Here is a 27,949-nt window from a genome sequence, read left to right as displayed (position 1 = left end):
AGTTATAAGAGAGCACTGGTTGCTCTTCCAGCGGACCTGAGTTCAACTCCCAGCAGCCACATGGTGGCTCACAACCATCTATAACAGGATCTGATGCCATCTTCTGTCATGCATGCAAACAAAGCACTCAAACCTAAAAAAAAAAAAAAAAAAAAAAAAAAAAAAAAATACATAGATTAATAAATTTTAATGCCAGCACTCTGGAGGCAGTGGTAGGTGGATCTCTGTGATTTAGAGACTAGCCTGGTCTATCTACAGAGTAAGTTCCAGGAGAGTCAGGGCCGTACAGAGAAACCCTGTCTTGAAAAAAGATAGGTAGAGAGGTAGGTAGGTAGGTATGTAGGTAGACAGATAAAATAGACAGATAATCAGTGGCACAAAGACAAGGCATGGATCTTCACACAAAGATTACAGACCCCTAGGGGTCAGCTTCCTTGGTGTGATCCACTTTCCTAGGAAGTTCTTAGGCACCTTGGAATGTCAAGGGTGAATGGGGGGTAGGGGGAGGCCCATTGAGTTCAACACTTACAAGGTGCAATGAGGAATCTGGGATACTAGGTTTTTTGGGGATTGACTAGGGTAAGAAAAGAAAAAGAAGTTATTTTCCTTTTTTGCTTTCCTTTCTAGCTGGGTCCCTCCAGAACCCAACCTCTGGGTAGATCTGCTGCAAAGGAGGAAATGTGAGGCAAGGCAGGAAGGGGCCCACTGGCCCTCCCAGGCAGAGCACATTCTGCTAACCTAATCACATCTGACAACAGAGTCCATAATTTAATTACCATGAGATTTTATTAACCAGGTGTTATGTATCTGCCTCTTGTAGTGGCAGCCATCTAATGTATGACGCATGGGAACAATCAGAACTGTGCCTTATGTTTATGACTTCAAAACCTATATGGAAAAGTTAAGACATGTGTTTAGGTAACTCTAATAAGGAAACTTTGAAACCAAATGAATATTTATAAAAACTCATCTCAGAGACAGTGGAAGGTTAAAAAGTCCCTTCCAGAAACTTTGTAAACTGGGGGACATAGAATTACTTTAAGCAGAATTGAAGGGAAAGCAGTCATTCACCCTGAAACTTGTATCTCCTGGAATATCAAGTGGATGGATTTTCAGAGTGGCTTTCTCATCCATATTATGTGAAATCTTCTAGCTGGCAAAAGCCAGATGTTTACATTCTTCTCAAGAGTGAGTTGCATTTTAAGTGTCAATGAAGATCATACGCCAGGGCTCCCCATGCCAAGCAGGAAGACCTTTTCATCATCCACGTTGTGTAAGTATGAAGCGAAAATAGAATTCTCTTTGACAGTCTTGCCTGTAGGGTCTGTGCTATGACTGATCCTACGGACACAGGTTCTACAACTTGCATAGACAGCACTCTCCAGCTGTGATGTCTTCAGGAGGTTTCCAGCATGTCCTTGTCTGGCTCTTTCTGACCACAAAGCGCAAAGGATTCCTGCACAAACTGCCGGCACATGGGACACTGCTTGAAGTGGCACACACAGCTGTCACACAGGCAGGCATGCCGGCAAGGCAGGAGCACCCAGTTCACACTGCCATTCTGGCACACCACACAGTCCTTGCTGCTCTCCTCCACTGGCTCGACTTCACCTCCAGCCAGTCCTGCCTTCTCCAGTAAGCTCCGCTCAGCATTTCTGTCTGCTGGAGAAGAGGGCTTGGTAGAAGGACTGGGATTACTATTTGCAGACATGAAAAGTTGCTGAAAATCAAAGAAACCAGTGTAAAGGCAATTGTGAACAACAATTACTCTCTGAACCCGGGGGTCGCAAAAGCTACTGAAAATTTAAGAGCTAGCAAATCCAACAGGCAAGAGCAGTTAACTTCTATAGCTAACTAAAAAACATAGTTCTCTTAAGAAAAAAAAATACCCATTCCTTTAACTCTAAAACCAACAAATATTACATGGGATGATTTACCTTGAGATCATAAAATTGACCTTGAGCCAGGAGTAAATATTGATACAGTATTCTGCAGGGCAGTTTGTAAGTCGTATCAGGAATATGAATTACTGATACCATGGAGATCTAAAACAAAAATTGGACACGAGTCAGTACTTAACACTACTCTTTCACAGAGAATTAAAAAAAAATGATTCTCAAACAAGAGATATGTTAGAACATTTATATTAATTTGTATAAATCACAGCACTGAAAAGAAACTAGTTACTGACAGATTTCTGACACATTTTAATTATTTTGAAATTTACAGATTCATTGTGGCTCCAATAAAAATATCAATGTGCTTCACTACCAGCTATGTATACTGAGTCTAAAATACTCACATAGAGAAAGGAACATATAAGAATAGGTAGGAAAGCATTCACCAGCCCACTGAATATTAACTGTATTATACTGACTCATAAATAGATAAATGAATGAGACAGAAGAAACAGCACAGGAAAAAAAAGATAAAAACAACACAATAAAAACACTAGTTATGTGCAAAAATATAATGAGGGTGTCATCTGTGAGCATGAGGCCCAGGGAGGCTTTGTTTTGTTTTCTTTAAATAAACAGCTTGGGGACAAGTGGATAACCATCTGGAAAAACATGCCACTGGACAACTGTCTCATACAGCACAGCGGGTGGGGGGTGGGGGAGAGCTGGGTGGGGGAGAGCAGACAGGCAATCCCTGGGGCTCACTGCTAGTCTAGACAAACAGTGAGCTCTTTGTTCAGGGAAACACCCTACCTCAAAAAAATAGGGTGGAGAGCAACTGAGGAAGGCACCTGAAGCTGACCTCTGGCCTCCACAAGGCACACCCACCTGCACACAACAGGAACGCCCTCATACAAGTGAAGAGTGACAGAGGCAGACACTCAGTGCTGACCCCTGCCCCTCACACACACATTTCAAGGTGAGCAAACAAAAACAAACACCATTGTTTCTCATACACTAAGATTAACACATGTACAAAAGCCTGCACCTGGTGGAAAACTCTCCATGAGAGAAAGAGGAAGGGGCGGGGAGAAATAGGGTAAGGGAACTGGCACTACCTAACAAAGGAACATGCACTTACATTTCAACTACAGCACAGTGTAAAACACACTTGCACAGGGCATTCAGGACAAGACACTCACACTGGGAACTCCCCTACCATCCAAGCACAGGGACAAAGTAAATATGGCACACACACACACACAAACACACACACACACAAACACACACAAGCACACACACACACACAAACACACACACACACACACACACACACAATGGAGTGTGATGCCAGCCAGAATCCCCAACACCACCAACGGCTGCAATCCTAAAAACTCAAAGCCCCTGAAGTCTAAAGCTCCCAAAGATGGAAACCTACAAATTATAAACCCAAAAGCTTAAAAATTAAGTACTAAAATCCTGGAAACCATAATTTCCAGCAGTGGATGAACAGCTAAGCGAGGGGAGTAGAGAGCCAAAACTTTGGGATGGGTTAATGTGCCATCACTTGTATATAGTACAGTTGCCAGCTATCAAATATCATGTATTCATCTTGCCTTGCCATACATAGTACTAGGCCTCCCTCTACGGAATAAAGAACAGCTTTGGGATCTTCTGAACTAAGGACAGCTGCTCACAGAGGGATACCTCCTCCTGTGTCACAAAACAGATGATGAACTAGTTTTAGCTAAAATTTTGAAAGTCAAATTTACCACAAGTAGAGCATAGGAAACTAATGAGTGCCTCACTTTGAATAACAATGGTGCCATCAAAGTGGTCTCCAGTTTCAGTCTGATTTATCAAATACATGCCAGTCATGCCCCTGGAAGCACCAGAAATTTTAGAAATGTATCCATTTATGTATTATTGCCTGGGAAAATCAAAGTGTTTTATAAATGCTTATCAGAAGATGTGGTGGCCTTCACAAAATAAAATGGAATTCAACTGAATTGCCACATAATAATGACATCTGGGACTGGATATGCTTGAGCTTCTGAAAGTAAATTGCCAAGTGTTACCAATAAAATATTTTATTTCTCCACTCAACCAGTACATTTGACGGCAATTCGTCGTGTGCATTTGCCAACTACACAAAGGATGCAAATTTCAGGTTAGGAGTATCGTCGTCTGCTGGGCACTCCTTCTGGGTGGTGAAGTTCCAGGAGCCTTCGATGAATCAAAGCCACATTTGGCAAGCCGAGGAAATGGCAACTGGTCTGAAAACAGCTACAAGCACAGTAGGAGGAGACAAGGAAGAGTGCCTCTACCTGATGACCAGTTTTATTTTCACCAAATGTGTCGTTGGCATGAGATCTGTGTACCCAGAGCTCCATAAAAGCACAGCATGGAAGATGGGACTGTGTAATGATAATGCTCACTACATATCTTAAATCCCAGAAGAATTTCAAAAGAAGTGACACATAGAACATGAGCGAAACACAGATAACTGGGGTGCAGAGATGGCTCAGAGGTCAAGAGGACTTACTGAGCACTGAAGTTTTCCATCCTGACCATGCTGGGTGGCTCACAACTGCTTTTAACTCTAGTGCCAAAGGGAGTCAACTCCTTCTACTGACCAAAAGTCACTGGCACACTCACAGAGACAGGCACATGTAAATAAATATTGAAAACCACAGTTAAGATGGTGGAAGTTGTGAGCTTTTATAGATTGTCTTCATACAGTTGCCCATGCCTCAGCCTCATGAAAACTTTTGGTTTTGCTGCTTTTCTTTTAAGTTTTTTCTTCCTGCTTTTCTAAATGTCACACATTACTAATTTGAAGTTAGGCATGCTGCACATTTAAACTCCAATAGTGGAGGTATCAATTACGTAAAGAGTCTTAGAGAATATTAAATTGTTTTATATTGTTTTACAACTTTGATTGCAAAAAAAGTGTGTTATTGAAACACTGACTTGGTCTATGAGCACTGTAGACATATGTATAAACAAAGATGGCTGGGGACATGGTTCAGTCAGTAAAGCACTGCCACTCAGGAGCAAAGAGCAGAGTTTGATTCCCAGCACCCACATTAAAGCTGGGCCAGCAGGGGCAGGCACCTGTAATCTGGGCACTGGACAGTAGAGAGGGAAGGGAGACAGGCGGATTGGTGGCCAGCCAGTCGCGTTGCATCAGTGAGTTCCAGGTTCAGAGAGAGGCTCTGTCTCAAAAACTAAGGTGAAGAACAACTGAGGGAAGACACCTGATGCTGGCCTGGGGTGTGCTGTGCACATACACAAAACCACATACACACTGAAACTCCCCACTAAATGAAGAAGGGTCCCTCCTGTACATCTACTGGTGAGACGTTTCCTGATTCCATCTGGTCAGCTGTAGTGCTCCCTCATGATCACAGCTTTTGATCAGTCTCAAAGAACTGGTCTGTGCCTTAATGTTTCTAGGATCAGTTATGAAGCTGGTGTACTATCCAGTGATATATGCTTAGAAATTCTGCTTTTTTGGCCTATCTTTTGTGAACATGGTTTGTCTGCTCATAATTGCAAGGCTTATAAGGCATCCCTGGCACCTTTGTAAAACCATACAGGACATTTATTGTCTATTTTGTTTTGTAAAGTAACCTATCAAGTATTTTAGCATGCTTTTATATCTGTCAAATAAATTCCTTCTATCATTATTATTAAGATGGATGTGGGCATGGTGTGCTTTCAGGAACAACATTGTGGGGGTCCCTCCTCTCCTTCCACCTCTACATGGGCTCTAGTGATCGACAGGTCACCAGGCTTGTGTGGTAAAATTCTTTACCCACTGAGCCATCTTGTAAGCCCTAAATTCCTTTTCAAAAATGTAACCAAAGGTCTTTTAACTAAAGTTTTAAAATAGTTTTCCCCAGAGTCATATTTTGCGATTTTGACTTCCAGGATTCCAATGGATTACGACTTTGATTTAAACCAAATGAAATGCTATACAGCTATTTAAAAACAAACAACAATTTAAAAAAAACATGGAGACAACCTGTGAATCTATCTGTAAGTAATTTCCCTGTGACTTTACAACATGAACAAAGCAGAGTACAGAGAGGGTTTGTGGCACTGCAATGTCCTACCGTCATATAAGAGAAAGGAGTAAGACAGCAAACAATGGACAGAGTCATCTGCAAGCATTGGGCCTGTGGGAGAGATGTAAAGGAATATGGAGGAGACATGGCAATCTCCTGTGCAACGTCCCTCATCTTAAGAGAATGAATCTGACTATAAAAGCTCAGCCTGGGTAGGAAGCGGTAAGATGTGATCTGAGTGCCAAGAAGTTAAATTGAAAACTGATATAAACTACTGAGGAAAAGAAAAGGGAATCCATGAGGTTATTGGGTACAGATAATCAAATAAATGGGAATGTTCTGGTTTGAAGGAGCATGCCGAGAACTAACCAGAGAGGGGGCTAGAGAGGGAAACAGTAACATTCCAACCACCATGATAAACAAAAACTCTGACAAGAATCACCAAAGGGTATTAAAGATGGGCAATCTGTAAGACAAGCAGGGCATCTGCATGGTCCTGGAGGGTCCAGAAGAGGACAGGGAATCAAGACCCTGCAGTCTACCTGCCCATTCCACTGAAATACCTGAAAGACACAATGGGGAGAGGAGGAAAGAAGAAGGGAATGGAGGTCAGACTCTTAGGAGATCTACAGTAGTTGACGAGAGACATAGAAGATCCCAGAACTAAGAAGCTAGAATACAACTGACCAAGAGATCAACATTTCTATCAGTAATGCCAGCAAAGGGCACTGCATGCTTCAGAGTGGAGCCCTAAAAGGGTTTCTGCCACCTTGCTTGGTACATTGGTCTCCAAGGCCTAGCTCTGACCCAACCACAGGAGGACCTCTAGGCTTACAAAAAGTGTGTACGTGGAAGTAGTCTTAAACACATTCTCATAAAAAGCAAGTAAGGCTGGGCATGGTGGTGCCTTTAATCCCAGCACTCGGGAAGCAGAGGCAGGTGGATCTCTGAGTTTGAGGCCAGCCTGATCTACAGATTGAGTTCCAAGACAGACAGAGTTACATAGAAATCCTTCTTGAAAAACCAGAGTAAAGACAGTCATAAAAATCAAGCAAGGCTGTGAACATGCCCCGGTTAAAGGGGACGAAAAGTGTAACAAATACAAACCTGACTCCAGACTAGAAAATACCAAGGTGTGACAGAGGGACAGAGGACATGGCTCAAAGTCAAGAACTTCACTGGTTGTGACAAAATTAGGGAAGGCTGCCCACAGACATTAGTCCTCTCTCAGGGTGAGGTGTTCTTAAGCACGGTGCTAAGATGACAGCTAAGCCATGAACTTGGAGTTAACTTCATTAGCGCTCCTCTCCCTCCCTAAGCCTGGATGGACAGTGCACCTCACATTTCCACCTACTGAAGAATTCTTTAAGTAAGGAAGCCATGCCATATTTTTAGCTTAATTTTAAAATTAATCTGATTCTTTAAAAACTCACTATAAATTACATTACTCGCGTAGTGTAACTTCAAAACACAAAAGCACATGTAGATAGCTGTCCAGATGTCACTCTGAACTCTCAACCTCCTGAAATCTAAAGCAGGAACCATTGCTTTCTCTGACCTTTTCTTAATGAATCCAAGTCCAATTCAAACTAATCTGTCTTGAAATTCTTTTATGCATTGTAAGTCAACACCCTAGCTTCCCTGGGTGACAATCGTTAAGTTAGAACTTCTTTGGAAACAACAGAAGCACCTGGCTGCATCTTCTGCTGCCAGAGCATTATAAATTGACTGGAAAATTAGAGTATAAACACAGGTGAGATATGATACAGTTAAACTTATACAGTACATAACTGCATTGTGTCTATATTAGAGAAGATCTGCATTAAGAAATACACACTGAGTACCAGGAATACACAGCTACCACCCTCCAAGTTAACTGTGAAATCATTTATTTAAAATGCACATATGATACTATGGCATCTACATTCAGAGGCAGATAGTAATGCAGTTTTGGAAATGTCATTAGGCGGCCTGGATCAAAGACACAGGTGTCCTTTCTCCTTTTCTTTTTGCATCATTTTGAAATGATGCACAAAAGAAAAGCTGGAAGGCTATCACAGCTGTAAAAACATAACATTCCTCACAGGTTTTAATACTGAAATAGGAAAGAAAGGACTGGAAGGGGGCAGTAACACCACTGCCTCATTCTCAACTCCTGATGGCTGAGTCAGTGCAGCCTAGAAGCTATTACCGTGGCAGTTATACACCAGTACTTGAAGCTGCCTATGATGTGGAAGAGATGCTCAAATATACCAATAAAAGAAGGTAATTCACAAACATGCACAATTTGATACTTCTCTTTAAAATGCATGTGCTAAAGGGCTGGCGAGACAAAGATGCGTATTCATAGCTATCATCTTGGGAAGACAGAGTACAGGTGATTACACTTTCTTCCTTTTAGCTTGTCTAGGCTTTCTAGCTTTTGTTTGTTTTCTGCCACAGTGCCTGTTATTTGGATAGTATAGGAATAAAAATAAAACAATACACTAAAAATTCTGGCTGTTGATTCCTGGCATCCAGTGTGTATTTTCTAATGAAGATATTCTCTCACACAATTTATATAAAAATCAAATCTTATAATAGGGGCTGGGTTGATAGCTCAGCAGTTAAGAGCACTGACTGCTCCTCCAGAGGAGCTGGTTCAACTCTCAGCACCCACAACTCCTGTAACAACTGTCTGTATCTCTAAGATCTGACTCACACAGACATATATGCAGGCAAAACACCAATGCAAATAAAGTAAAAATAAATACATTTTTTAAAACTTTTAATAACAATTCTTGCTTTCACCAGCTTAAAACAAACTAGTTCCTAACTGCACTTCATAAATTAATTCTTGGGCTGGGGATATGACTTATTGGTAGAATGCTTGCCTAGCCTGCTTGAGGCTATGGGTTCGGTCCTCAGTACTGGAGACTGACTGTTAGGTAGGTGTACTTCTGTCCTGTTACAATAGGAACAGAATCATTTTTGTTTTCATTTAGTGTTCATAAGCCTCAGATAAAATACCGGTAGCCTTCGTACTACGTGTCATATCTGTAGCTTTATAGCCAGCAACCTACACATCCCCATTCCTCCCTCTCTTAATTAGGAAGCAAACAAGGTGGGGGAGCTTCAATTTGATTTTAAAAAATAAAATTTGAAGCTGAGCATGACGGTACGTGCCTTTACTCCCAGCACTCAGGAAACAGAGGCAGGCAGATGTCTGTGTTTGAGGTCAGTCCATCTATCTACATAGTTTCAGAACAGCTACAGGTAAATAAATAAAATAAATGAAATGCAATTTGAGATACTTATCTGCAAATAGCAAGTTACATTTTCCAATAAGAGTCTGTACCTTTCAATATTCAACACATACTTATTTCATAAAGATACTCTGCTTTTTTGTTTTTGTTTTTATGAGACAGGGTTTCACAGCATTGCCATGGCTGTTCAAGAACTCCCACTGTAGACCAAGCTAGCCTTGAACTCACAGAGATCTGCCTACCTGTGCCTACTGAGTGCTGGGATTAAAGGTGTGCTACTCTGCTTTTTATGAAAGGGTAGAAGTGGTGACACAGCTCAGTGCAGAGCACTTGCCTGGAGTCTGTCCCCCCTCTTTCCCTCCCCCTCCCTCCCTCAGTCCCCCTCCTTCCCTTCCCCCTCTCCCTCCCTCCTTTCTCTCCCTCCCTCCTTTCTCTCCCTCCCTCCCTTCTCTCCCTCCCTCCTTCCCTTCTCCTCTCCCTCCCTACCCCTCTCCCTTCTCCCTTTCCCTTCTCCCTCCCTCCCTCAGTCTCCTTCCCTCCCTCCCTCAGTCTCCCTTCCTCCCTCTCTTAGTCTCCCTTCCTTCTTTCTTCCTTCCTTCCTTCCTTTTCTAAGACAGGGTTTCTCTGTATCGCCCTGGCTGTCCTAGAACTTGCTCTGTAGACCAGGAGGGACTGGAACCAGGCTGCCTGCCTCTGCCTCTGCCTCTGCTTTCCGAGTGCTGGAATTAAAGACCTTCACTCCATGTCTGGCTCTTGCCATAAGAGTTCAGCAAACATTTGTTACATAAGCTTCTCTTATTAGAAAGCTTGGAAGCAAAAGTGGTTAGATTTTAGGTTTTTCAGGTATATCTGGACATACATAATGAACTATCCTAGAAAAAGAGATGAGCCCTAAGTCTAACCAGGAAATGCATTTGCACCTTAAGCACATCTTATAAACATGGCCTGAAGTTAATTTTCAAAAGCATGGCTGCTGTACACACACTTAACTGTGACTGGTCAGTGACAAAGGGTTAGAATTTCCCACATGTGGCATATGTCAATTTTCAAAATATTCCCAATTTTCAGATTGGATGCTCAACCTGTGTAAGTTTCCATCTTACATCGAGGGTTGAGACTCGGGCCCTCCCTGATCACTTGGATGCTTTTATGCTCCGAGCAGGGAATTACCAGTCTACAGAGTCTCACATAGTGAGAAAACAAGTTTTCAAATGACTGAATATAGTGATCCCACAGGGAAAACACAGGCATAGCAGGGACTCCAATGGAAACAGGGTGACATAACTACGACCTGAGAAGAGCCGTCCTGGTCTTAAATGCAATCAGTAATAAAAACATGAACAGGCACACATCCCAAAGGTCATTTTCTCTAAAGCTAATACTACCTAACAGAGAAGGGCGAAATTCACTTAACTCAACATTAATCTACCTTTTATTTTATAAATAAAGCCATATTGTTGTCACCTATGGGGGAGGGGGAGATGGACCATCGGACTCTGAAGGTGTGTTACAGATACAAAAATTAAACAGGGATATATCTATGGTATACGTTTTCAAGATATGTGTGTTCAAGACCAAATACATGTTTTCAGAAATCATTTTTTCCTATTTCAAAAGTAATCAAGAACCACCCAAATCTTGTAAAGGTAAGGCATTCCACATGCTTCAATTACTTACAATATCATAAATTTCCCGATCATCCTCATCAGCCAAGGTCAACAGAGCTACCAATGGATAGCGAGATCTGGGCACTGGACCAAAGTCTTCAATTTCAGTATCTTTCGGTAATTGGCAATATATTTCTTCTTTGCTATGCTTTTTAATACTTTTGAATATGTAAAGGCAAATTGCCAAAAGAACAAAAATATATTAAAGAGTCAATAACTCGGTGACATTTCACTGTATCCACAGTTTCATGTATCTGGGAAAAGGATACAAGTACTGTTCTCGGTGTAGATAGTCACTGTACAGTGCCTCTTCTAATGCCTGCGGAGTGCTTATCCTGAAGCAATAAACGTGTTTCTGAAGAGCTTCATAGAGTTTCTGGACACTGCACCCCCAGAAGCACGTAAGATGACTATCTTCAAGGCAATCTGTTGTCAAGGTCATGCCAGCTACAAAAAACAAATCAGAAAGAGATGGGTGTCACCCAATGTAGCAGATAATAAAGTAATAAGGAGTAAGAAACACAGGCTTTGTCCTGGATGCTAGCCAAGCTGATGGCAGTTTTTAAATGTTGTTGAAGGATACGTATCTACAAATATAAAAATGCCAATAGTTATGCAGAATTTGAGCAATACAGCAACATTTTATTATACTTTAAAATTATTATCTTTAAAATAACTGGTCCAATTTTCCTTTTGGTAACTATACCCATCTCTTTCTAACAATATATGCATAAGGATCAAAACAGCAGAGTGGAGCCTCCAAAGTGGGTATAAACAACCCAGGGGATCCAGATAGGGATCACTGAAGTTAAAAAAAAAAAAATAACTAAGAAGAAACTGAACTTTATTATTAATCTACAATGTCAGTGTTAATATCCACCACATGGATAGTGTTCCATGAGTATACAAAACAGCCCAAGGAATGGCTAGGGACACCAACCATGGAAGGTTTAACAGCAATATTCTTGTTTTCTCGTTGTCAGTAGACTTGATGAGAGCATAACTAAGTGACATACAAATCATACGTGTTGTTTTACATATGGATTTTATGTTTACATAGTACTTTAAGTGCTATGTACCAAGATGATTGTTTTCTCTCCTTACTAGTGGCAGTTGAAGCATACCAAGTTCAAAGGGCAAGACTTCTGGTGTCTCATACTGTTGGGAGGGGAAGCTGCCACAATCCATGCTCAGAGGCAGGTGTGTTTGATTAGACCCACACGCAATATGTGTCAGTGTTCCTGGTGCTACCTAGCCTAGGTCCACCAGCAACTCTGCAGGTCTCGGTGTACCTTTAGTGAATTTTTTTCTGCTGCTTGCAACAGAAAGTGTGATTGATTTGTCCAACCTATTTTTTTAAAATGTGATCAAGCTGGGTGGTGGTGGCACACATCTTTAACCCCAGCACTCGGGAGGCAGACACAGGTGGATCTCTGTGAATCTACAAAGCTACAAAGAGAAACACTGTCTTGAAAAACCAGGAAAAAAATGTGATCAAGAGAAAATACTGTGAGAAGGAAGATACACAAAATTCAAGCAAATGCTTCACAGGATGACCAAGATGACAGTATGATAGCAGTGACACAAGGCCACATATAATTAATCAAACACAAATTTTAATTAGCAGGAACTCTGCAGAGGGGACTGGATTGAAATTCTAGCTGAAATATTTACTGGATTTCAGCCAGGTATTATTTCACTGACAATTGAAAAGTAACCATGCACTAGAAGGTAAAGAAAAAGAATCAAAGCATCTGCAGAATCCTCCACCACAGTCTCTCAGAACCTGGACCATCCCATAGGGTACCACCTGATAACAGGTCAGACACTTCTTTGCAAAACTGTTTTCCCTTTATCTTTCCTACTTCTTCTGCAGGGAGTTTCCCACTTTCACATGTTCTTGCTCTTCCAAATTTCAGTGCATACACAAAACTGTTTTATGTTAATTGACAAAACTGGGTCAAAGTCAAGTAGAGTCAAGTAGATATGACTTCTTTCAACCATCTTTAACCAGCACAGCTGGAGTCATCCTTAGCTCTGAGTCCAGTGCACTGAGCCATTTACTAAGAGCAACAGACAGAAAAGTTATCCAGTTCCTGTGAGGAAGTGATATATAGAGACCACGTGTGAGGATGATGAGACAGGGAACCTAGGACGTTCAGGATGCAGGAAATGGAGTTTGGTAAACAGCATTCCAAATACTAATATGTGTTTTGCCTAAGTCTTTTGCTTTATGTTAACTCTTATTGGTTCTGTTAAAACAGGCTGGGCTGGGGTAGTGCAGAGATACTTCCCAAGTGACAACTACCTTCCTGAAGCAAATTAATCCAATTCAGCTAATATATACTGAGCATCTGACTTATAGTTTCAGTAAAGCCTCCATCTGGAGACATGAATTGAACAAAAATCCAAACAACACTGTTACATAACAACAATAAAATCCCAGCAGCCTGTCCTAGCAAATGGATTAGTGATGCTCTCATTTGTTGTCAAGTCACATCATGTCTGGATGTTTATTCTTGCTCCTATGTGATCTGTCAGGTATTTAAGATACAGAGGTGAGAAAAAAATCTGAACTATTAAACTATCTGTGCATGAAAGAAAATAACCTTATAACCACTGTGTAGGCTTCTGCATTTCCATGAGCTTTGTTCTTATAACTTCCAACAGAACCCTTTTCCTTTTTCCCTACAGAAAACAGAGAGGAACCGCTACCCACTGGTGTTTTCTTTTTAAGTGAGTTCTTTTAGTATCTAAACTCTCAGTGAACACCTTTGCTTTTTCCATGAGTGAAGAATGTTGGCAGATGGGCACAGCTGAGTGCCCCCCTGACTGGCTGTCTTTTCATTTGCCTCAGACACTGGCAGAACTGCCTCTACTTGATAGTGCTTCTGCCTGAATGGCAGGGCTGATTCCCTCAGTTCTAGCTGCAGAGGAGCCTGTGTTTCACTGTGGACTGGACAGCAGGAAGGCACGGTTGATTTCTATTGGCAGTCCTTAGCCAAGAACCAGATAAGAATATGTAGCAAGTTAGACCTAAAGCCGTAGAGGGAGGGGAGTAATTAAAACATCATTGCATATTTTAATCAGGAATGTACAACCTACTGATTTGTTTTAATAAGGATAGTTTTTAGAGGGGGTTGGGTTTTGGGGAGGAAGGGTTTGCTTAAGACAGGGTTTCTCTGTGTTGCCTGGAACTCACTCTGTAGACCAGGCTGGAATTGGACTCACAGAGATTCACCTGCCTCTACCTCTGAGTGCTAGGATTAAAGGCATGTGCCACCACACCTAGCAAGGTGGTTTCTTTATGTCATATGCCAGAATAAACACCCTTGGGGGGAAAGATTCTTAATTTTCTTTAATATATAGGGTGGCATTAATTATAGTTAAGGTGAAAGAATAAGAATTTCATACTTTTTAAGAAATATAAATGAAGATTTACTTGCCGAGGCCAACCTCAAGCTTATGAATTCCAACCAACCCGGGTTACAGTTACAGTGTGAGGCCCTGTGAACAAACAACCAAGACCAACTTAGACAATAACCCATGCTGACTAAGTGAACAGTTTCCTGTTGGGGATAAGCCTGGGGAGAAACAGGCAGGACATCGAGCTAAAAACGGCCCACAAAGATCAGAGTGCACGATGTGAAGAAGGAAGGCTGCTCAGACCTGGCAATGCATTAACTCCAGCCCAAAACTTCCACTGGAGGCCACAAGTCACAGAGATGGCCATCACTAACCCTGGGGACAGCCAATTCAGGAGAGGGACTTAGGGGAAGTCAAGCTGCATCATTCAGAAGAGTTTAAGAGGAAGCAAATTCTAAAAATGTATTCTTTTCCTTTTTCTGTGTGTGTCTGTGTGCATGCTGTGCATATGTGTGCATGTGTGTTCAGTCCATGTGTCCATGCTTGTGCACCTGTGCCTACACATGACTTTTCAAGGGTAATATCGAGAATCTTCAGCAATCACCTCTCTCTTCTTCACTGAGGTAGGGTCTCTCAAACCCAGAGCTCAGATATGTCCAATCTTGCTAGCCAGCTTGCCCTGGGACCCCATCTCCACCTTCTGAAGCTAAAGTTACAAGTAGGCCACCACATCCTCCTGACATTTTCGTGGGGGGCCCGGGGATCTGAACTCTGGTCTTCTCACTTGCATTTTTACCACAACCATGGCCCAAATTTGAACAATTTTTATGTTTGCCTGTTTTTGGTTTTGGCTGTTTTGAGGGAAAGAAAATGAAGAAGTGGTAAGAATAAGCTGAAAAGCTAAAAAGATTAGACTTCTTGTTAAGACATGAAAGGTTATCAGGTGTCAAGGATGGGAACCTTTGCCCAGATTCTGGGTTTCCTTCATCTCCATCTCCACTGAATATCACAGAAGCATTTCAAAGCCTACAGGCTCAAACCTGCATTCAATACTTTTCTTCCCAAACACACCATTCTTCCCATTTTATCCCTGTAACAGGAGCTGTCTGTTGGAAACCCATGCCAAGGCTTCTAGACTCTTCTTTCTTACCTGCTGTCTTAGACGCTTTCCCTGTTGCTGTGATAAAATGCCCTCATAATAGCAGCTTTAGGGACAATGGGTTTATTCTGGCTATAGTTCCAGGGTGCAGTCCATGCCAGTGGAAAGTCAAGGTGGCAGGGGTGTGGGGCAGCTGGTCACATGGTACCACAACCAGAAACAGCGGGGAATGTGTACGGCTGCTTACTTCTTTCTCTGTGCATATCGTCCATGATTACTGCCATGGGTCAATCCACGCATAACATGCAGGCCTTCTCACTCAACTACCACGGTCAAGACAGTGCCCCAGGCATGCCAAGAGGACATGATTCTGGACTCTGTCCAGGTGACAGTTAACACAGGCCACAAATGGCTTCCTTGTTCTCTACTGTTCTGTATTTCTCACCCACCTGGGCGCTCTGTTCTTCTTCCTCCTAGAAGCTTCCTGAAACCCCAAGCAAATTCCTACTTATGTTCCAATCAAGACTCTAAGAAAATGGGTAGAAGCGGGGAGAGGACAGTCAGCACACTCTCCTCACCAGGACTCTCCTAAACAGCTCTTCTGCAGCAAGCTTAGCAATGCTTTCCTCATAATTCACCTCAATGGCTCCAAAGTAGTCCTTCTAACAAACACAGAAACAAACCTGCCAGCTGCAATTATCACAGCAAAAAATTACATGATAGCCAGGCGTGGTATTGTGTCTGTAATCCCAGCACTTGGGAGTCAGAGGTAGGTGGATCAATGTGTTCGAAGACAGTCTGACAGCCTGGTTTACAGAGTGAGTAGTTCCTGGACACTCAGACGCCAAGGCTCCCTGTCTCAAAAAAAAAAAAAACAAAAAAAAAACAAAAACAAAAACAAAAAAACAAAAACCAAACAAGCAAAAGCCCATGTTATATGAAAATAATGTATATGAAATTATCATAATTTCAGATTAAAAAGTCAGTTGTCCTTAAAAAGGTCAACCTTACACTCACTGCTTCAGACACATTTTGCCATTTCTCATTATTTCACTGAGGACTGATAAATGTGGCACAATGTCCAAACAGTCTTGTTTCCTAACACACGAAATACCTCATTCTCCTCTTTATGCACTGAATAACCACTGAATGAACACTTCCGGATGAAAATTTATAACCTTTAATCTTCACATCTGCAGTATTCAGTTCAATGAAGCAACGGAGAAAGAACACAATAACGACAGGGGAACTAGGGATGAGAGAAAAGCTTAGGAAAATGGCCACCAACCTGCTAGGGAAGCTGAAGACGAGTTAGTCATCTCTAAACCAAAAGGGTTCTTGACTTGTCTCATTTGTTTCTTGAACGCTCTTGTGCTGAACTGGGTCTCTTCTGAATTTCTCAGAATTACCGGAACATCCCAACCAAACCTAAAGAAAGGTCAAAATAAAACATCAACAAACTTGAAATTTTGACCACATAAACAGTATATTAGGCTACAGTTTCCACACTGAGACATTTTTGTTGTTCTTTTTTGGTGTGCTAGTTAGTTTTAGTTTTTCTTTTAAATTTTATTTTATTTTGGGGGGGGAGGTTGCAAGGGCAGAGGTCACATATAATGGGACAGGAAGATGGATGGGATAGGGACACAGATGTGAAATTCACAAAAAAATAAATAAAACGTCTTTTAAGAAGTATATTTGGCTTCATCACACATGCCTTTTAAAATAAGCACCAGGAAAAGAGACTCAGTCCCCCCTTTTACATTGTCTTGCAGAATCAATCTAGGATTGAGGGAGGTCAGAGGTCTCACAGAATTGCACTGTATCATTTGGCTGAATGAATCAGCATGCTCCAGAAAATAAGCAGCTCTTTTCCTTTATATTGTGGATAACAATACGAGGGTGTGATGATTATAGGTGAATTGTACTTAGAATAAACAACATGGCCATTATAAAACCAAGTCCTTAAAAGATATTTAAAAAATGTTTCCTCAATATACAGACTATGTGTTATGATTTATGAGGCCAAAGAACTATCAAATAGCTATTTAGAATTTTTTAAATAACAAAGCAAAATATCAAATACAGATTTTCATTCTCATAACATACTTTTAAAGGTTATGCAAAAGCACGAACTGGGACAACCCACATAGAACAAGCTTTCAAATAAAGAGACCAAATGAAATATCTAGTAAAATTACAAACCAGGCAAATTTACTCAACCTAAATAGAGTGCCCTAAAATAAATCCACAGGTGGATCAGTGGACTTTAGCCATGTTCACACTTTGATTACACCCTTCTCACCAATACACAGCACTGACAGGAAAGGACAAAGAGATAGAAAAGAGCCTGTGGGAACAAGCAAACTGGCACACTCCAGGGAGGATGTATTAACAGTCAGCACTGAAAAGGCATAATACATTGCTATAACCAAATGGATATTCATCACTTTATAAGGGCTGGAGAGATGGCTCAGCAGCTAAGAGTTCTGGCTGCTCTTCCAGAGGACCCGGGTTCAATTCCCAGCACCCACGTGGCAGCTCAAAACTGTCTGCTCCAGTTCCAGGGGCTCCCACACTCTCTTCTGGTTTTTGTGGGCACCAGACACACAAATGGTAACATTCAGACATGCATGCAAAGCACCCACACACATAAAACAAAAATTTCAAAAATATGAAAAAGCAGATGCTGTATGATTATCTAATATGAAACTCTAAAAGAGGCAAAACTAATCTATGAAATAAGAAGAGCAAGATCGATTCTGAGTGTACAGAGCAGGACAGGGGCTAGGAAAGCACATGAAGAACCTTCAGTGTATGGTGCTCAAGTCCAGATTGTACTTGGTAACACCTGGCAATTAGCAGGCTTCAGATCTGTACATTCCATTGCAGGTAAATATCATCTCAAAAGAAAACCTTTCTGGGTGTGGTAGTGTACACCTCTGTGTGTGTGTGTGTGTGTGTGTGTGTGTGTGTGTGTGTGTGTGCGTGCGTGCGTGCACACACCTTTTTAAAATTATTAATTTTTATATTCCAATCCCAGTCCTTCATCTCTCCTCTTCTCCCACTCCCTACACTCCCCTCCCCACCCCCTCGCCACCTCCTGTCTGCTCCTCGAAGTGGGTAAGGCCTCGCCTAGGAAGTCTACTAAGTCTCTCCCATCATCTCATTGAGGCAGGACCAAGGTTCCACCCCCACATCCCTGCGTCTAAGCTGAGCAAGGCACCTCTCCATATAGAATGGGCTCCACTAAGTCAGTTTGTGCATTAGTGTTAGATCTTGGACCCACTGTCATCCCAGTTGCACCATTGTCACCTATATTCAGGGAGTCTAGTCCAGTCTTATGCAGGTTCCCCAGCTGTCAGATCAGAGTCAGTGATCTCTCACTAGCTTGGGTCAGCTGATTCTGTGGGTTTCCCCATCATGGTCTTAATTCCTTTGTTCATATTATCACTCCTCCCTTACTTCAGTTGTACTCTAGGAGCTGGGCCCATTGGTTAGTGGTGACTTTCTACATCTGCTTCCATCTGTTTCTGGAAGAGGGTTCTAGCCTCTCTGGGGTAGTGGATTGTAGGCTGGGTATCTTTTGCTTTATGTCTGGTATCCACTTATGAGTGAGTACATACTATATTTGTCTTTCTGGTTCTGGGTTACCTTACTCAGGGTGTTTTGTTTTGTTCAAGTTCTGTCCATTTGCCTGCAAATTTTAGTATGTCATTATTTCTTACTGCTGAGTAGTACTCCATTGTGTAAATGTAACACATTTTCTTTATCCATTCTTCAGTTGAGGAACATCTAGGTTGTTTCCAAGATCTGGCTATTACAAATAATGTTGCTATGAACATAATTGAGCAAATGTCCTTGTGGTATGAATGTGCCTCCTTTGGGTATATGCCCAAAAGTGGTATTGCAGGGTCTTAAGATAGGCTGATTCCTAATTTTCTGAGAAATAACCATACTGATTTCCACACCAGTAATGGAGGAGCATTTCCCCTTTTCCACATCCTCTCCAGCATAAGCTATCATCAGTGTTTTTGATCTTAGCCATTCTGATCAATATAAGATGGAATCTCAGAGTTGTTTTAATTTGCATTTCTCTGATGACTAAAGATGTTGAGCATTTCCTTAAGTGTCTTTCTGCCATTTGAGATTGTACTGTTGAGAATTCTCTGTTTAGATCTGTACCCCATTTTTAAATTGGATTATTTGGTAGTTTGATATCTAGTTTTTTGAGTTCTTTGTATATTTTGGAGATCGGCCCTCTGTCAGATGTGGGGTTAGTGAAGATATTTTCCCATTCTGTAGGGAGCTGTTTTGTAGTGTTGACCATGTTCTTTGCTTTATGGAAGTTTCTCAGTTTCAGGATGTCCTATTTATTAATTGTTGCTCTCAGAGTCTAAGCTACTTGTGTTCTATTTAGGAAGTAGTCTCCTGTGCATATGCATTCAAATGTATTTCCCATTTTGTCTTCTTTGTTGGTTCAGTGTAGATGGATTTATATTGAGGTCTTTGACTCATTTCAACTTGAGTTTTGTGCATGGGCTGTACACCTTTTTAATACTAGCATTTGGGACTATATAAACACTGTACTTTAGCTGGTGATAGTCATAATCTAGTACTTAAGGGTGAAGAGAACAATTTACTTTGTGGTACATCCTGGACAGAAGAAGGGATGAATGGGCAGATATGTAATGTAATAAATGATGATGACAGAATCTAAAAAATGGGTAATGTATTATATTCCCTATGTAATTCTACTGGGTCCTGAATATTTGAAAATTAATATAATAAAAAGCTGGGGAAAAGGAGACATACCTGGTTTTAAAGGCAACTACCTTTAGGGAAAATACACTGAGAAAGGCTACTAGCATGAATTGATGGGTTCTATGCCTGGAGCAGGTAGTGGAAACTAAGCCTATGGCAAAGGCCAGTATAGGCCATGTATGCAATGCAAGGGTTAGGCAAAGGCTCACACCAAGAGTGAATTTGGCCAATGTCAATCTACAACATACTGTCACTGTAATCTCATCTCCTAGGCTGAATGTCTAAGCACATGGTAATAGATCATTATAAACAGTAAAACAGTGAAGGTAAGGAAAAGAATAAAACAATCAAAACCCTTCCACTAACATTTAGGTAGCAAAGTAAAATTTCATAATAAGCCATAAATCTAGTAATAAAAGGAAGCCAATAAAATTAACTAACAGAATAAACAGTTACTTAAGATGATAGACTAATTTTACTGAAGTTAGATAAGGCTGCTGTGGTCCACCAAAGGAAGAGGCAAAGTAAGCCTCTAATAAATCAAACTGTTTCTAAGGAAACTAACTGTAACCCAGTACAAAGCTTAAGCATATGTGTAAGAATGTATAAGATAATGGCCCAATGGGGAAAGAATAGAGGAAAGAAAGAAAAGAAATGCCATAATAGAGGGAGCCATTATAGGTTTGAAGAGAAAACTGACTCTAAGAAATGTCCAGAGACTTACAAGGATGACCCCAACTAACAATCTAAGCAATAATGGAGAGGCTACCTTAAATACCCTTCCCTCATAATGAGATTGATGACTACCTTATATGCCATCCTAGAGCCCTCATTCAGTAGCTGATGGAAGCAGAAGCAAACACGCACAGCTAAACACTGAGTTGAACACCTGGAATCCAGTTGCAGAGAGGGAGAACAGATAAGTCAAGAACAGACTGGAGAAACCCACAGAAACAGCTGACCTGAACAAAGAGAAGTTCACGGATCCCAGACTGATAGCTGGGAAACCAGGATCGGACCAACCCAGCCCCACTGAACGAGAGTCTCAAGAGACCTGGACAGTCTATGGAGCCTCTGGCAGTAGAACCAGGATATATCCCTAATGCAGGAAAGGACTTGGGTAGCCCATTCCCCAAGGAGGGACACTCCCTTACCCTAGAGACACTAAGAAGGGCCTAGGCCCTACCCCAAATGGCTTGACAGATTTTTATGATCCCTTATGGATGGCCTTACCCTCCCTGGGGAGTGGATGGGGGATGGGATGGGGAGGTCAGCAGGGGGAATGGGAGGGTGGAAGGGAGAGGGAACAGAAATTGATATGTAAAATAAAAAAATTAAATAAAAATTTTTAAATAAAAATAAAGTTTATCAAAATAAAAATAGCTCAACAAGCGCTAAGAAAAATCCATGTTTTCCAATGTTTATAATGCTTTAAAAAGTTAGTTAGCATGCAAAGAAGCAGAAAATATGAACCATAAAAAGGAAATAAATTAATCTATAGAAATATATAGAAATGATAAAGATGCTAGAATTTTTCTGTCTTTTTATACTAGGGACATCTATATAGTTGCCACGACTGTATTCCATGTGCTCGAGAAGGCTGATGAGATTGAAGTCTATAGAGATCTAGAAATATTTTAAAATACTCAAATCAGTTTATACAGATGACAAAGGCAATGTCAGAGATGAAGAATATGCTGGCCAGTCTTCACAGCAGATCAGATACTGAAGAACAAAAGAAGAGCAAATGTGAAGACACTACAAAAAAAAAAAAAAAAAAAGTGCCCAATACTAGGGCTAGGAATGTGGCTCGGTGGTATACTGCTTACCAAACATGAGGTCATAGGTTCAATTCCCAGGAAAACATACACACACACACACACACGCACACACACACACACACACACACGCACACACGCACACACGCACACACGCACACACGCACGCACACAAACATGCACCCATGCACCCAGGCACCCATCATGCACAAAAATGTAACACTCACCAGACAATTGTAACCAAAATCTACAAGATACAAAGTATCTTTAAAATATTAAGTAAAAATTAGAGGCAGACTAAAATCCCCAAAGGGACCTCAACATTGTTGCTAACATGCCAACAATAATTATTTAATTTATGTAAATGAAGAGTAACAGATGGGTAAGGGAACAAATACACACAAGTCAAATAAAAACAAGTTGTAAAATAGTGGATTTAAATCTAACTATCCCAATCATCACATCAAATACAAATGATTCATTCTTCCTAACTAAAAGCCTGAAATGATGATCAGACTGGAGAAAAAAATATAATACTAAGTATATGGGACATATAAGAAACCTTAAAATACCAAGACAAAAATTTTAAGTAGAGGATGGGAAGAGATATTCTTGCTAATACCAACCAAAAGAAAGCTAGAAGTCCTGGGCTATAGCTCAGTGAAAGTTTGCCTAAATGCTTAAGATGCTAAATTTAATCCTGAAGAAAAAAAATGAAAATTGGGGAGGGAGGGTTGGGGGAGGAAGAAATGAGCAAGCTAGCTGTAGTGGCTATGTTAATAACAGACAACGCAGAAATTAGTGCAGAGATTATAAGAGAAAAAAAAGAACACTTTCATAATGAGAAGGGGTTAACTTAGCAGACACAATGACCTTAATGTTTATTCATCTAAGTAAGTCCTTCAAGATACAAAGCAAAAGAAGAGACACAACTCTAAAAATAAGGGAAAAATACACAGAGATTTCAATATTCTTAAAAATGTAGTAATTGGTAGCACCAAGAGAGAGGGAATCAGTGGGGAGAGCAAGGACTTGAACAGTGCTATCAACCTGTTTGACCTGTTGAAGAGTATCTAACAAAACAAACAGTGAGGATCTCCCTTTAACTACACTAGAATGTTTACTAAGACACACCATACATATTCTGACCTTTAGGTTACAAACATCTAAAATTCTGAACTGGCTAAAAATGAAAACATAGGTATCAAGCTTTGTGCTGATAAAACTGTAGAGTGCACTGTCAAAAACTTACTGAGTCAAGTTTCAACCAATCAAACAAGTATGTGCTAACACTCTGGCTCCAAAAATCCTTGATCACATATCCACATTGATGTACTGACCTTTTAACATTCTATCCTTCTCTTATCATCCTAACAATATGGTCTCCTACAGAGTGCAGTTCCTATAGACCAAGAGTTCTCAACCTTCCTAATGCTATGACCCTTTAATACAGTTCCTTGGGTTGTGGTGAATTTATGAATTGTAATGTAAATATCTGTGTTTTCCAGTGGTCTTAGGTGACCTCTGTGAAACGGTCATTTGATCTCCAAATGGGTCCTGACCTACAGGTTGAGAACCACTGCTATAGACACAAATTTACACAATAGGATTGGCTATTTGTCACTAGGTCAGATTTTTGTCCCAGTGCAGAGATCTTGGATTGAGACAAAAGGTAGAACTTCTCTATGGATAGCTGAAAAGCACCTGTTCTAGTGTACTGCCACAGGACCTTTATGCTGGGGAACACTGACTTTCTCACTCATGAAAAGCAGGCTGGACCCATAAGGAAAAGAAGTTCAGAGCTCTCAGCTTTAAACTGAACATGGTGGTTCATTTGTAGATGCAAGTTTCTGTCCTGCCTGGTCCCACAGCTGCTTTGCCCCAAATAAATACACAAAGACTTACATTCTTTATAAACTGTTTGGCCAATGGCTTAGGCTTCTTACTGGCTTGCTCTCTCTTAATTATTAACCCATTTCTATCAATCTAAGTAGTTCCACGTGGTCTTATCTTACCAGAGAACCTTGCTTCCTCAGCAGATACATGACATCTCTCTTGAGACCCCTCTCTGAGTTCTGTCTCCAGAATTCTCCTTGGCTCATAGCCCCACCTATACCTCCCGCCTGGCTATTGAGAATCAGTGTTTTATTCATCAACCAATGAGAGAAACACATATACAGAAGGCCATTCCCCATCACTCATTCTAGTAATCCCAACACTCAAGAGGGAAGCTAAGGCAGGACAAGTCCAAGTTCAAGGTAAGCCTGGTTTACTTAGTGAATTCTAGGCCAACCTGGGCTATAGAGTAAAGCCTGTCTCAAAAAATAATAAGCCACTTCCAAGCTTTTTCATGTCTATCTAGATGTCCCTATTCCAAGTCTCAGATCTCCACTTCTTTTTAATTAATAACATATAACACTGAAAAGACCATGTGATTCTATTGCCAACACAATAAAAAAAAAATGGGGCCAATTTTTGGCAAGGTTAACAGTGGAACATAGAACAAAGGGTTTAGAGCCCACTCTGTGATTCCCTAAGAGTGGGTGTGAGAGTTTTTAGTTTGTTTTCTTCCTATAAACACTTATCAAACCCAGGAACAGCCATCACATCATAGCATCAATCTTCAGAATCACCACTACTGCCACTCAGAGTTAAGTACTGTAAAGGCTTGCTCCCCCAAGACACCAAATTCAGCAACCACAAGCATCTTGATTTAAGTTAATTCCAATGCCATTACATGAAATGGGTTACTGGGATCCCATTCCTCATTGGCAAGGAGCTGAAGAATATCCCAATAACAACCAGGCATCAACCCAACTCTCTATCTTTGATGGGATTTTGCCCAAAAATCCTATTCTGAGTAATATTTTATCAATCATAGTCTAGTCAGATCAAAACTACACAAACAATGGAAATAAATGTATTAAAAACTACTAACCAGCACTGGAGATGTAACTTAGTGGTAGGGTGCTTGCCTACACTGGAGATTCTGCTGCTAGCTATTATCCCTAAGACAAAGTAACCAAAGAAAGAAAAAAAATGAGTTGGGACCCTATGGAGCTGCAACTCCAATACAAAGAATGAGGCTGACATAGCAGAGCTGAAAACTATAACCTGGGACCAGAGTCACTGCCAGAACAAAGCACTGTTGCTACAGATGGCATACAGGAAAAGGAATCAAACAGAAACAAATGTCCCTTAGTCTTGTCTACACTTGTAGTCTGTATCCTTTCTTGGGGAAGCATTATCCGTAGACAGCTAGCAAAGGAGAAATGTGGTTTGGAGCAGTGTCCCAGATTCACTAGCAGAGTATACAGGGGCACTGTAAGGCTGACAGCCAATCCCTTACTACACTGTGGTGCAGGGCATGCAGGGATCGCTGCCAGGTCTGAATCCTGGATTATTCCTGTAAAGCATTTGAGAGTACCTGACTGATGCTGGTGGGGCTCACCGAAGCCACTATGGAGGTTAGTGACATATACTTCCTACATGTGATTCTTTGCCTGTTATTGTTAGGATCTAATAACCAGACACGTCTCCCCCATCAGCATGCTCACCAGCACAGGTGGACACAGCACGGAGGGAGAAGCAATAGGCAAGAAACAAAGCTTTAGGGGATAAGAACCATGGCTGAGAAACAGATAACCAATCAAGATCAAACTGCAGCTATTACCAAAACAAAGTGACAAGGATGAAAAGTATAAAACTAGACACTTTACCTTTCTTACCTTGGCTGGAATATTAGAAAGATGTTTGTAAGATTAAAATGGTGTCCAAGATATCATCATTTCTAGTAGATATATCTGACTTTGCTTTAGTTTGCAAAGAACACATAGAAAAGTGTATTTATAGAGATGAAGCTAAGCCAAGTAGGTTCACCATGACTGGTTAGGTCCAAATCAGGATGGAGGTGACTGGCACTTAATTACAAGGGCTTGCAGCCTCAGCAGTGCTCAGCCCAGACTTCAAGAAACAATACATCAATAGAAACCTGCAACACTTGTAAAACTCACACTGACAAGAGGTAGTAAAATAATCATTACACATTCAGTCAAGCCTTAAACCTGACAGAGCCAGGATTTGAACCGGTGTTTGTCTGACTCCAAAGTGTCTGTCTTTTAACCAACACAGACACACAGACAGACAGACAGACACACACACACCACGCACATGCGCGTGGGGAAAAGGAGAAGGGAAGAGAGGCAGGAAGGGAAGGGAGAGGGTGGAGAGAGGGAGAGAGCACTTCCTTTTACCTTAGGATGCCAGCATTATGTGAAATATGAGTTCCACCCATTTCCCCAATGCAAAAGATCTGAGATAGAACTTAGTGGCATGCTTAGCAACACATATAATGTTATTATCAAGTAGATACCAATTTTCCTTATAGAGGAAAACTATGTTGAAGAAAATAACATCAATATTATAGTTCTTTAAAAAGTGTGTATTTTGACTATCTTTTTTCACTTGGGAAACGCCTTCCTAATTTCAATTACAAAGTTCCCTGAAGTAATGACAGCAATTAGGACCTGAAAGGTTGTAGGTGGTGGTGGCCTATGCCTTTAACCCCAGTACTTGGGAGAAACCCTTATCTCAAAAAACAAAACAAAACATACAACAAAGAACCCGGAAGGTTAATAATAAATACCACTTTATGTTATGGGCATAGTGGCACAGTCCTATAATCCCAGCACTTAGGAGGACTGCATGCATAAAGAGAATAAACAATTAGAGCAAGACTGGGCTTCATCCTATCCTGCTCGAATGAATCATGGGAGCTTTATGCTGTACCTTGGGGGGAGGTGTCAGGTGGAAATGTTACATTTTCCTTCTTTCCCAAAGGTGGCATCTATTTTCAGAAACTGTCAGGGTCCTGAGCCTGTCTTTAAAGTAATGATGACTATGGAAATAAGTGGTATTTTTTAGTTTAATTTACAAAGCCCGCTTCAGTCCCAATCCTGTCTGCTTCAGCTCCTGTGGTGTTTTCTGAAATGCACTCCCTTTCTCACGTTTCTTTTTTTCTTCAAAATACTCGTTCTCCAACTGCAGCTCATGTCTCTTCTGAAGTAAGGTCCTCTTCGAGCCCCATGGCTCTTGTTCACTTAGAACCACTCACTGTTCAACACATTTGGATCCACCATCTTTTTAAGGGGATATAAAGCCGATAGCCTAGAACAACCGCTGTAGGCTAGCTAGTCTCGATGGTTTCAACTAGCTGTGATTATAAGGCTGGCCTAAACAGGATAGCTGTATCTTCTCAAGGAAAATACCGAAGGCTCTCTACCTTGAAATATTTGCTCTGGGGTTATGTAACTACGAGAAGCATAATACCTCCAACCGCCAGAATAACTTATTCCTAAAACCTCGCTTAGTCTTCAAACAAAATGTTCTATCAACTAAAGATCACTTAAAAAAAAAAAAAAAAAAAAAAAGTGGACTGCTTTCAAGAAGCCATTCAATTACCAAACGGTAGCTGCAGAATTCGGGTAAAAGAAAGTTCCTCGGAAAGATCTGAAACCAAACGAGGGTCAGTCAGTTCAGATCAGAAGATCAGACACAGCCAAGCTCCTTCGTACGGGTAACCCTGTGGGGCGTGTGACCTCACTGACCACGGAGTAGGCCCCGGCCGGGGAAAAGCCTTCGGGACCTGCACTCTGACCCCGCACAGGACCAAGCTCTCCCCGGACGGTTCCATCCCACAGGTGCAGCAGCCGGGCTGAGTGCGGGCGGTGGCCGTGTCCGCTCTGCCAGAGCCACCCGAACACGGACCCCACACCGGCCAGCGGTCCCTCCGCTCCTCGCTCCCGGCCCTGGACACTCACCATCCTAGTACCAGGCCGGTGGTGACGATGAAGCAGGTGAAAACCACCGCGATGTAGAAGAGCGGCGAGTATTCATAGAGCGTTACCAGGAACACTGCGGCCATCAGGGTCTCCTGGGCTCAGACCGGCCAGCCTGGCCGGCCGGGACCAGACCCGGTATGGCGCCCCGAGGCGGACAAACTTTGTAGGTCCCCACTCGCCCAGGATTCTGGAGAACTGGAAACCGCAGTCACCAGAGCC

General features: G+C 41.5%; 1 protein-coding gene across 1 annotated transcript; it reads right to left on the bottom strand.

Moving 5' to 3' along the window:
* Window positions 1-767: 767 nt before the first annotated feature.
* Cgrrf1 (cell growth regulator with ring finger domain 1) lies at window positions 768-27,949 on the bottom strand. Its single transcript, XM_051177077.1, has 6 exons — window positions 27,710-27,949; window positions 16,637-16,776; window positions 11,153-11,330; window positions 10,894-11,041; window positions 1,938-2,045; window positions 768-1,720 (listed from the first exon to the last, which is right to left on the bottom strand). The coding sequence occupies exons 1-6, from the start codon at window positions 27,811-27,813 to the stop codon at window positions 1,397-1,399; spliced, it is 1,002 nt and encodes a 333-aa protein (XP_051033034.1). The 5' UTR covers window positions 27,814-27,949; the 3' UTR covers window positions 768-1,396.

This window comes from Phodopus roborovskii, unplaced genomic scaffold, assembly GCF_943737965.1.
Source record: "Phodopus roborovskii unplaced genomic scaffold, PHOROB, whole genome shotgun sequence".
NCBI classification, from domain to species: Eukaryota; Metazoa; Chordata; class Mammalia; order Rodentia; family Cricetidae; genus Phodopus; species Phodopus roborovskii.
The sequence above is the reverse complement of the archived record's forward strand: the minus strand, read 5'-3'. Positions and strand labels throughout refer to the sequence as shown.

Coding starts and splice junctions, on each gene's coding strand:
- Cgrrf1 (XM_051177077.1), bottom strand. CDS start 27,813: ATGGCCGCAGTGTTCCTGGTAACGCTCTATGAATACTCGCCGCTCTTC. Junction 16,777..27,709: donor ACCGGCCTGGTACTAGGATG/GTGAGTGTCCAG, acceptor ACCTTTCTTTAG/GTTTGGTTGGGATGTTCCGG. Junction 1,721..1,937: donor GTCAATTTTATGATCTCAAG/GTAAATCATCCC, acceptor TTTGATTTTCAG/CAACTTTTCATGTCTGCAAA.